The following is a 12,137-nucleotide window of genomic DNA, read 5'->3' on the forward strand; positions in this document are numbered from 1 at the left end:
AAACACGAACACTTAGGCATTTGGACAGAGAGTGGATCCAAACATGTGAAAATGCTGGTGCTCTACACAGCCACTCTTGGGCTCCTCGCCACACAGCACAGGGCTTCTGGAAAGGTCTGAGTCACAGCAGGGAGACAGGTAAGGACCCTCTTACATAAAATTGACTGTAGAGCTAAAGGATCTTGAAGTTTAGAAAGTCAGAAGTCATAATAAATCAGGAAATGGAATTTTGCTCCATTCATTTCCTGTATCACTTATCACTCGGGATGGTAGGTTCCTCTGCTTATTCCAATTTTGCAAGGAAAAAAGTTATTAAAGGCAAAGGTAGGTGTTAATTTCCTCCTATGAAACTGCCTTCCCAATCCCCCGCCCCAGCCAGGAACAACTACAAGATGTTCTGAGCTGAACTCATCCCAATGGCAGTCCTGAGAGGCTACATGAAGGCTTCCTCAGGAAAGGGAAAGTAACGCCAAGACCAGAATAGAGCCAGTCCTCTGAAAGGAAATTCCCAGTGGCCCAGCTGAGTTAGGAGCCTGTAGGGCAGGTTGGCAGGGTTGAGATGGAAGGTATTTCTATAGCTGATGCTTGGAAATGACTTCAGAGGCATCAGTGGCTAAAAAGATCTATAGAGACTGCTTTTTCCCAGGTGTCTGGGTGGCTCAGTCATTAAGTGTCTGCCTTTGGCTCAGGTCATGATCCCAGGTCCTGGGATTGAGCCCCACATTAGATTCCTTGTTCAGTGGGAAGCCTGCTTTTCCCTCTCCCACCCCTCATGTGTTTCCTCTCTCATTGTCTCTGTCAAATAAATAAAATCTAAAAAAAAAAAAAAAAAAAAGGAAAAAGACTTTCTCCTTACATAGAAAAAAAGCTCATTCATAATTATGATGTCACTCGAAACTTCCTTTCTCATTCAGCATGGGACTCAGATATCCTCTCAGGGAGGGGCTGCTCTCATGGCCTCGAGTGAGGTACTGGATATTGTCTGGATATTGTCTTTATGATTACAGTGGACTCCACAGACAATAAGGGAAAAGAAACATGTGTCAAGAACTTCATGTTCCTTATGCTTATTTATTTACTTATTCATTTTTAAAAAGTGTTTCTTAAAAAATTCACTTATTTTAGAAACAGAGAATGAGAGAGAGTGTGAGTGGGGGGAGGGGCAGAGGGCGAGGGAGTGAGAGAGTTTTAGCAGACTCTGCAAGGTAGACCCGGATGTGGGGCTCAACCTCACAGCCCTTAGATCATTACTGAGCCAAAATCGAGAGTTTGGATACTTAATTGACCAAACCATCCAGGTGCCTCACCTCATTTAAATTTCTTAAGAACCTATATCATTTTCATTTTATCTGAGGAAACCAAGACTCTGGAGGTTAAGTAATTTACTCTGTGTCAAAAAAAATCGGTAAACAGGGGCACCTGGGTGGCTCAGTGGATTAAGCCGCTGCCTTCGGCTCAGGTCATGATCTCAGGGTCCTGGGATCGAGCCCCGCATTGGGCTCTCTGCTCCGCGGAGAGCCTGCTTCCTCCTCTCTCTCTGCCTGCCTCTCTGCCTCCCTCTCTGCCTACTTGTGATCTCTCTCTCTCTGTCAAATAAATAAAAATAAATAAAATCTTAAAAAAAAAAATCGGTAAACAGAAGGGCTGGGATTCAAACCCAGGCACAAATCCAAAGTCATGCTGTTTCTTCTTGACTCTTTCTGGAGACAAAGTGTTAGGGGCACTATAATTCCTTCCAATAAGACAATATCTATTGACTTTAATAAACACATTAAAGATCAGTTCAAGGCAGTAGCTTAATTTATGCATACAGATAAGTTTAAAGTTAATGGATCTGTGTATTTACATCTCAAGGAAAGGAGAAAAATTATCACAATGAGTTCCCAGCATCTCTCCTTTGCCATCCTCCACTCCCTCCTGCAGTAAGCTGGAATATCATTTCCATTTCATTTCTTCATCCAACAATTATCTTTTCATCAGATAGTCTGAAATTCACTGCTGTCCTGGTGGGAGTCATTAACAGAGACCTTATTTCTTCTGCTGGGGCAAACGTTGGCATATTCACCTGTCATGCCTTCTGCCAGATATATGTTCCCTCTGTGCTGGGTAGAGAATTCAGAATGATGCCAGACCCAAGGAGGCTTTGTGTTTTAATGAGGACAAAAGACGTAAGTCTTGTGGACATTGTTTTCTCCACATCTCATGAGATGCTGAAGACTGAGGGGATGAGGCTGTTTGAATACAGCTCCCCACTGAGCAGGGAGCCCGATGTGGGACTTGATCCCAAAACCCTGGGATCATGACCTGAGCTGAAGGCAGATGCTTAACCGACTGAACTACTCTGGTGCCGACCTATATGGCATTGTATTACTAAGTGTGGGTAATGTCCAAAGAGCCACAATCAGCATTTGAAGTGCCGAGTCCCAAGCCCCTTTCCTCTATCACCAATTGGAAGGGCCACTGCTAGTGATGACTGGTGTGGGCTCAGCACATCCAGCTTCCAGTCTTCTGAAGAAATAGGACAAGAGGGGTGACAGGAGTGCTGCACACTCCTGGAATGATACACAACTAGATGGATGCTCAGAGTCTGAAATGCCAATAGTAGTCTCTTCTGAGCGCACTGGGTTCTCTGTCTCCTGACTTGCTGATGTATTCATTCTGCAAATTTTCTGAAGGGACATACCAAATGCGCCACGCAGTGCTACAAAATTTGGGAAGGACTGAGGAAAATTTTTCCTTTGAGAATGGTTTCTCTTTGAAACAAGGTCCAATCTGCCTCACCTAATGGTCTAGGTGTCCTTCATATTTCCTTAACGAATCCCCAGCATTCTCTTCAGGTATAGCCTGGGATGGCAGCTTGGGTTATGGTGACAAGATGGCAAGGAGATGAGCAGCGCCCAGTGCGGGGTGGGGGAGATGATTTTCTCAAGCTAATTCCACTCATTCTCTCACATTCAACCCTACCAAATTCAGATGTAGATGCAAACCAGGATAAGAACTCTGTCTTTTCAGATCACTTCCTCTGACACAGCTTTCTGAGAATGTTATGACATCTGCTGATAACCTATACTAAAGGCTACTCCTGTACAGTCAGACACGGGGCTCCACTATCCAAGAAGGGAAGACTCACCCCGACTCTCCATGAAATAGAACTGGGAAAGTGTAAGTTGGGAGGATAAGAGAACAACAAGGCTTTCACTTCACTCTAAGCCATCATCCTGCCATTTTGCAGCTGCTTTTGTCTGCACCATGCTGTCCCCTGGGACACACAAAATGCAGACAGGCATTTTTTTCTTCCTGCCAATGATCCAGGATAAATAAATAAATAAGTTAACAGCAATTCTAAAAAATTTTAAATGTTTCTACTGAATGTACAACAGCACAAAAAATTACCAAAAAAAAAAAAAAAACAAAAAAAAACAACCCATATGGACTAACTGAAAATACAGATCAACCATAAGAAATGTCATCAGAAGCCAAGCTGATGGTTTTAGCCTGAAGGCTGAGGGAGGAAGGAAAATGTGATGGGTTATGGAATTCTCCATCTAAAATACATAGGTTTGTGTTGTAGAGACAAACTTTGCCCTCGTACTGGATTAGGGGAAGAATATGTGTCATGGTTTCTTACATAAGAGGCACACTTGCATAAGGGATTTCTATAAGGGAAACAATGACTCCAATCTCAGGTGTGTGAAAGATACAGATACAACATGCTGTGGATGACAGACAGAACAGCTAGAACTCTGGGTCTGGGTGAAAGCCTCAAACTCAGTCCTCTATTTTCATCCAGGCAGATCTAATCCATTCCCCCAGGCATAGGCCATGGACATGTTTGGGGAAAGCATCTGTGTCTTTTGAAAAAGGAAGATTTGCCTTTTTTTTTTAAAATGACTGGCGTTTATGATATGTCAGGCACCGATCCAGATATTTTATAAACTGTATCATGAAACAACATGCTGCATTGACATAACAATGGACTTGGTTAGATCTGGATCCTTCGCTGTGTGACTGCGACACATTTCTGACATATCTTTGTGTTGTTTCCACATATGCAAGATGAGGTCAGTATTACCTCCATTAAGGGATAATTGTCAAAATAAAGTGAGGAAAAACAATGTATGAAATGTGTGCAGCTCACTGCCCAGTAAAGAAATGTTGAGTCTCTTTCCCTGCTTGACTATATAGTGCTGAACACCCAATGCAATAAGGTCTACACGATACAGACACTGAGCTTGAGAGTGGTTGTTGGATCTACACTGGGCACTGGGTCACGAAGCTGGAAGTACTAGAATCATGGTTTCAAAGCAGAACAGTCTCATGTCAGGTCTGATGCTCTTCCCACGATCTAATTCATCGAGACTCCTGCTTCTGTATCATTTCAACAGGTAACAATCATTGCAGCCTGAACAATTCAAGCTTCACTCATCTTCAGGAAGGGACAAGGGGCAGAGGCTCTGGCAAGGTGCTCACCTGACCAAAGGTGAAGTCCGTCAAAGCCATAGGAGTAAAGGTCATCGCCGACACCATTGCCTCCCCATCCTTCTCCCCCGCCAGGGTACGGAGCATAGCCGGAGGAGGAGGCCCAGCCCACCCGCAGGTGTGTGGGCTCAGCTGTTAGGAAGGGGTCCACCTGGTCGATGATCAGCTCGAAGTACCACTTCTTGTACTGCGCCGAGCCCTCGGCAACTCCCAGGAAGATGTTGGGCCGAATGCTGAAATGAAACATGGGACAAGTGGCATCTATGGACTCTTAAGCACCGAGAAAAACAGAGAGCAAGTTGAGTAAGATCCCAGGGCACACTGTGAACCGAAGGCAAGAGCAATTTGTGTTTTTGTATTATTCTTTTTTTAATTAATTAGTTTTTTATTAACATATATTATTTGCCACAGGGGTACAGGTCTGTGAATCATCAGTTTTACACATTTCACAGCACTCACCATAGCACATACCCTCCCCAATGTGCTTAGAGCCTCTAACACTTGATCAAGTTCTTGGTGGGAGGTGTCAGGACATAAATTCTATTTAAAAATATAAAGAATGTCTCCTTATTCCATTGAAGGCAACCAACATTTGCTGAGTGTTGTCCTTGGGTAAAAGATGCGAAAATGTTGCAGAGCTGTGCAACTACAGACCCTTGTTTCCTTCTGTAAGTGGAAGAAATAATTCACTCAAGTCCCATCTCCTAAGGAATTGTTCCAAGCATCCCTATTCTCACAGCAGCAACTTTTCAACTAAGCATTACTTACAAGAATGGCCTCTTGAAAGCATTAAGAAATCACTATTAGAAGTAAGCCAGACAAGAAATCACTATTAGAAGAAAGCCAGACAAGAAAGAAGGAAAGAAGGAGAGCAAGAGAGAGAGAGAGAGAGAGAGAGAAAGAAAGGGAAAGACAGACAGACGCCAAGCAAAGAAAGACAAATACTGCATGCAACTTCTTATATGTGAAACAAGCAAACAAACAAAAATCAAACTCCTAGAAACAGAGAGTGAACAAGTGGTTGCCGGGGTTGAGGAGGAGGGTGGGATTAAGAGAAGTTAGTAAAAGCAAACAGACTTCCAGTTATAAAATGCATAAAGTCTGAGGATTGAATTATAACATGGTAACTGTAGTTGATCAACTAATACTGTATTGCACAACTGAACTTTGCCAAAGGAGTAGAACTTAAATGTTTTCACACACACACAGAAAAGATAAATATGTGAGGTCAAGGATTTGTTAATGAACCTATGGGGCAAACCCTTTCACAGTGTATATGTATATTAAATCATCACATTCTACACTCTAAATAACTTACAATTTTGTTTGTTAATTATGCCTCAATAAATGAAGCTGAAAAAAAAATTCAACCTAAAAAGGCAAAAAAGGGGAGAGGGGAACAGAAGTCACTCTTGGCCAACCTTGTTACGGGCTGGAGGATTTCATATATCCAGCAAAATGGTTAGAAGCTCAGGACAAAGCATTTGGAGCTTTTCTCCAACTGGAATGCTGTTCTTAGATGTCCACTCTTCTGGGCTGGGGGCCGTGCCCCATTTTGGGTGGGCAACAGAAAGCCAGACAAGTACCAAAACAAAGTCTATGTGGATGGCTCAGGTCTGCTCTGTACTTCAGAGAAGTTCTTTCCTCACCGTGTAGATTAGGGTGTGAGCCTAGGTAGAAAATATCTCAAGAAACTTAGGCCTGCCTGACACAAGGCCAGTGAGTTCACATGACTTCCATGAGCTGCATTATAGACCAGCAGGCCAGGATTCTGTGTGAGCCCCGGCTGTTCATCCTGGCCTTCACAGATAACCCTTGGGTCCATGACCATGGGCCAGAGGATACAAGAAACCACAGGATCAACATGGGACATCCATTCTATTAAAAGGTTTTAAGAAAAAAAATGTGGTTTATTAAAATAAAATTGAATACATTATGAAGAATGTACAAGATCTATATTAAAGTAGAATATGCAACATGGCAGACCACTTCCGGTCAAATTCCTCAGCCTTCAGGTGGAACATACACTCCACTGAAGTTTGAAACTCTGTGAAAGTGGATTGGAGTACGAGGCCCTAAAACAGTACACATCTGTCCCTATCTCCTCTCCCATGCCGACTTCACCAGGAATATGATGGGTAGGCAGTGCTGGCCCTCTTCCTTTCCTGTTTGGAAACAAGACGGACACTTTGGGACGACGGTGGGGGCCTTACCTGGTCACATCATTAATTAGCCGTGTCTGCAGGAGCAAGTTCCTCCGGGGCAGCAAGTTGTCACAAATCAGATTCTGGTTGGCTCTGACAGCAACCCCATTGCAGAGACAGAGGGAACACAGCACGTCCAGAACCTGCAACGGGATACATCCCCCCAAACCTCAGAACCACCAGGAGGGCACTGTGGGCAGGACTTGACTGCCAAGATGCAGGAAAGAAGCAGGCCTCCTGAAGTAGGGGATTGGTGATGATGAGGCAAAGCAGAGGGCAAAGCAGAAGCTGACACCCTGTACGCCCTCCCTCACCACGGCATACATGGGACATTCCTCAGGCACTCCCGGCTGCCCTAAAGGAAAAACAGTTAACCTACAGGGATCAAGATCCTGAGTCTCCCTCAGTTTACTTACAAAAGCCTTAACAATAGTGTCCAAAAGGGAAGGCAAATGCAATTAAATGTCTTTATATCCTGCAGCCCATTCGCAGATACTTGAAGTGGGCAGAGAGTAGAATATTTCTCCAGGAAGTTCCCCACTATCTAAATGTTAATACCTTACTAGAGAGGTCAACAACCTTAATTTGACAATGACAAGGCTTCTGGTATCCTGTGAGTCTTCAGTATGTGAAAGTTCTTTTGGAAACCTCCCTTTTCCCTTACCTCCCCCAACCCCATAGGATATAATCAGTGCACAACCTCACAACCACAGTGCAGCAGCGCTTTCTGCCCACAGATCCTGTCTGCTGTGCTTTAATAAACCACCCTTCTCTCAAGAACTCTTTCTTGGTCATTGGCTCCCAACTCCACCCCACCGTACCTCACCTCTATTCCAAAACCCCATCAGTGACAAGCCAGAGAACCTATTCCAAGTCAAGGGCACCCCACCTCCCTCACCAGGCGTCAGTGAGCCATGTTGGAAGCTCCTGCCTTTTAGGAAATGAAGCTGGCTTTCGTCTAACCTTTCTGCCCTCATCTTAGCCACCCTCCCACCCCCCAAACTAGGTGTGTTCCCTGTGATCACTCAAACAGGTGGGAGTCTGAGCTCTGAAGACAGACTGTCTAGGTTACTATCCTAGCCACGGCAGGACTAGGCTGAGATGAGGCATCGAGAGCGCAAAGTCCAGGCATGACACTCTCTTGGAGTCGTGCATGAGCAGGGGCAAGCACTAGAAGGGCCTTCACTGGCTTTAAGCCTGTTTGTGCTCCCACCTGGCCTTGGCAGCTCTCGGTGCTAGCATCAGCAGGCACTCATACAGCTCTTTTATGAAAAGCACCGTTGAAAAGAAAACCACAGACCCAAAATGGCATCGCTTAGGTTAGGGTCCCATGTCAGTAAGCCAAGACTCACTACTTAACCTAACAGCAGTTTCAAGCCCCTAGGAATATAACCTTTAACCAGTCAACATGGAAATTTCCCGGTCAGCTCTAGGAAGTTTCCTGGTATACCCCATCTGTTGCCCTTAGGAGGACGACACTGCGAAAAACAATGGATTCTTTGCTAATAATTTCCTCCCCCCACCACTGCCCTCTACCTTAAAGAAAAACCTTTCCTTCTCTGTAGTCCTTTGGAGCTCCCCTCTACTGCTAGAAGGGATGCTGCTCAGTTCATGAATCAGTTAATAAAGTCAATTCAATCTTTAAAATTTCCTTGGTTGAACTTTTGTTATTTAATAGCACTAGACTCCCATTCAGCCAAGGTCATGTAGTAGGCTTGGAAACTTCCGGTAGGTCAGTAGAGCAGATAATAGGGCAGATTCCAGTTCTTGGGTCTCTGGCTGTGATAATGTCAAAATTCATTAAGATACCCATCAATTCCCACAAACTGGTATTCAAAAACCTTCTACCCCTAGAGGGAGAATAGAACTTTCAAGAGGCCAAGTGGCCCTGGAAGCTATGAGACCGGTCACAAAGCCACTGCTCCTCTTTGTTTTCCAGCTATGCTAGGAGTGGAAAGAGCCCCCCTGCCTCCTACCCACTGTCTCCTTGGGCTGTATCCTCTGGCGTTCCGATTTTGTGTTCCTGTATTGACAGAGCAAACTGTGCCGGGGCAGGCCTATCTCCTCCCTCTCTCTCCTACCAGGAGGAATGTGCAAACAGCAGTCCATAAATAACCAGCACGAATGCCAGTCGCATCTCAGTCTTTCAAAGTGGCCGCTAAGACTCAGTGCTTAGTGGGGTTGGATGGCTCCAGGTTGTTGGCATTAGTATCCATAATTCTCACAAACCAATTTTCTACCTGACTCCCTTAATGTCAAGTCCGTTCCAGAGAAATACAAAGCACATTTATGGGACAAGTAGAAAAGAATCCCAACGGCGGTCTAAAGGAGAACCTGCACCACTGGTGTTCTGTGAAACATATCGAGCGTGGAACTGGAAATCCAGAGGATAATTTCTCATTCTAAGAAAAGAGCCATAGATGGTCAGGAAATTAAATACTTATGATCCAGTCTATCACACATTGTCATCCGTCCTGTCTCAGAGTGAAGGCTGTGGGAGCTATGCTGTCAGAGCCAGAGGGAGAGCCGAGCTTAATCCACACACAATAGGAAAAGCCAGGAGTAAAAAGGCTCTGTGAGAAGCACTAGATGAACAGTGTCTCACCTCTAAATAAATGATGCCATAAAGGAACGGGGCTGACATGGTTTAGGCTTTGTTTTATTTTAACTTTATTTTTTTTTAAATTTTATTTGTTTGACAGAGATATCACAAGTAGGCAGAGAGGGGGAAGCAGGCTCCCCACTAAGCAGAGAGCCTGATACGGGGCTCGATTCCAAGACCCTGAGTGAGATCATGACCCGAGCCGAAGGCAGAGGCTTTTACCCACTGAGCCACACAGGCGCCCCTGTTTTATTTTAACTTTATTTTTAAATTTAATTTTTTTTAAAGGTTTTATTTACTTGAGAAAGAGAGAGAGAGCACAAGCAGGGGGAGCTGCAGAGGGAGAAGCAGACTCCCTGCTGAGCAGGGAGCCCCATGTGGGGCTTGATCCCAGGACCCTGGGATCATGACCTGAGCAGAAGGCAGAAACTTAACTGACTGAGCCACCCAGACACTCCTAGGCTCTATTTTAGAAGGCATTTCTCAGGGTAAAATAGGGGAATGGGGCCAAACTTCCATTTCTTAAAAAACTTAAATGGGTTCTTTTAAAGGTGAAGGGAGTGTCGACAAGACGAGCCCACCACAGGGGGATGCACAAGCATTGAACCTAGGGGTCATATAGACTTCTGATGGAGAGGGAGCACCTCAGTGACCTCTGGGACATGAGGCCAGTTGTGGTAGGTACTGCTCAGCAGTCACCACACTCCATTTCCTTCTAGTCCTGGGCCCACAGGGGCTACACTTCCCAGCCACCCTTGCAGGGATGTGGCATCATGTGACTGAGTTGTGGGCACTGGAAAGTGAGGGGACATCACCTAAAACGTCTACACAGTCCCCCTTGCACTCACACTCTCTTTCCAGCTGGACGTAGAGATTAGGAAAGATAACAAAGTCTTACTCCAAGTGTGATCCAGCAGCACTAGCATTACCTAGGAGTTTTCTAGAAATGCAGGGGCTTAGGAGCACCCCCTGCCAGACTTACCAGCTGAGAACCTTCATCTTAACATGATGGGTAAGCACAGTGCCTTCTGAGAAGCCCATCTAGCCCTCCCACTGAGTGGCCTAGGGCTGCGATGTGGAAAAAGAAATCTTCCTTATGAGAATTTGGGGTTGTTCATTTTAGGAGTTAGGCTTTTCTCTATACCCTGGCCCAACGTGAGAATTTCCCTGGCTCATTCTGTGGAGGCCATCAGCTTCTGCTTGTCATCCTTTTTTGTTACTGACACCTCAGTTCATTCAACATCCTCCCCATTTGTTTTTTAGCTCCACTAGCCTCTACCCCAAACACAAGCTTGTGTGGGAATTCTCCTTTAAAAATAAATACCTACTGGGTGCGGTGCATAAACAATGAATTTAGGATCACTGAAAAAAAAATTAAAAAAAAGAAAAAGAAAAAATATCTACTGTATATCCATGGAAACCTCATTTGGCTGTTGTATTCTGCCTTCAGCTTCTGTCTATAAACAGCTCCATGCTAAAATGTATTTATTCTGTGTAAATGCTATAAAGATGCTAATTGTACTTATTCTGTGATTTTTTAAAAAAATCAAGTCCTAGATTGGAAAACGAGGATTTTGAAGCCTCTGATGAACAGATTTTTTTCTTGTTGTGGATGTGAACCGGATGGCTGGAAACACTTCTTTATTGCATTGGCTCCCTGGGAGCTCAGAGATGATTCAGCAACTTTGTGGGAGTTGATGGTTTGCTTACCTGTGTTCTATCTTCCCCCCAACCCAGGCCAAACCTTCAATTCTGTTCTATACTTTCTCAGTACCCATGATGATCCTATTTTACCATATGTATATTTTTTTTCACAAGTGGCTCCGAATCCTTACGGGGGGGGGGGGGGGGGAAACAACAACTTTTATCTGGGGTGCCTGGGTGGCTCAGTCAGTTAGGCAGCTGCCTTCAGCTCAGGTCATGATCCCGGGGTCCTGGGATGGAGCCCTGCATCGGGCTCCCTGCTCAGCAGAGAGCCTGCTTCTCCCTCTCCCTCTCTGCCTGTCACTCTGCCTACGTGTGCTCTCCATCTTTCTGTCAAATAAATAAAATCTTTTTAAAAAATTTTACCTGTGCCAACGTTGAGGTGATCTGTTTAAGATAGGTTTGGGGGCAAGTAAAAAGGGCATATTGTATTTTTATTATCAAATGCTTAGTCCATGGGAAAATCAGAAGGTGACTTACAGGGTTTGTTAATTTTCTTTTTACCAAACAATAAAATCAGTGCTACTAACAGAGTAAGTAAGATGGGAATGGACTCTGGCTTTACTCATTCATTCCTTTTATCCATGTATTACACCTTTAACAAACATGGATCAAGTGCCTGCCATGTATAACGTAAGAGCCTAGCACTGGAAGGAATGCAAAGTTGGTCGCTGCCTTGAAGGAGCTTCGAGTCTGTGAGAGACATTTATGTGTAGGAAGGGCAGAGTGGAGCCACCAAGTAATGGAGTACTAGCTGCGTAAGATTTGAAATGGGGAGACCATGTTCAACTGGAACCAGAAAAAGCTTCATGGAGGCAGTGACATTTGAATAAAATATTGAAGGGCAGACAGAACTGTGATGGGTCCTGGCAAACTGAGAAGTGAGGAGATAGGGAGCAATCTGCAAGAGCCAAGTCACAGAGGGGCTGAGGGACAGAGGACCCTGAGAGAAAGGCATGTTCCTAGCGCACCCTTCCCTGTGCTTTTCACTCCAAAGATTGGGTTCTTTTCTTCAAACTTCCTGATCTTCGTTTGATCGCAATTTAGATGAGTGGCAACATCTTCCATGGCAGGGATAAGAGCCAGCAAGTGATAAATCTCAGAGGCGAGGAGGTATACTATGCCACTACTGGAAACACTCTCTGTTC

The 12,137-nt window shown here is 44.7% G+C and overlaps 1 protein-coding gene across 1 annotated transcript in view; it reads right to left on the reverse strand.

Moving 5' to 3' along the window:
- The window catches only part of RYR3 (ryanodine receptor 3), a 513,582-nt gene that overhangs the window by 223,782 nt on the left and 277,663 nt on the right, over positions 1-12,137 (reverse strand). The window contains exons 17-18 of the mRNA XM_046008318.1: positions 6,693-6,826; positions 4,471-4,712 (exon numbers count right to left, since the gene is read on the reverse strand). Coding sequence (XP_045864274.1) covers positions 4,471-4,712; positions 6,693-6,826 — 376 coding nt within the window. The remainder of the gene's footprint in view (positions 1-4,470; positions 4,713-6,692; positions 6,827-12,137) is intronic.

This window comes from Meles meles, chromosome 6 (genome assembly GCF_922984935.1).
Source record: "Meles meles chromosome 6, mMelMel3.1 paternal haplotype, whole genome shotgun sequence".
NCBI classification, from domain to species: Eukaryota; Metazoa; Chordata; class Mammalia; order Carnivora; family Mustelidae; genus Meles; species Meles meles.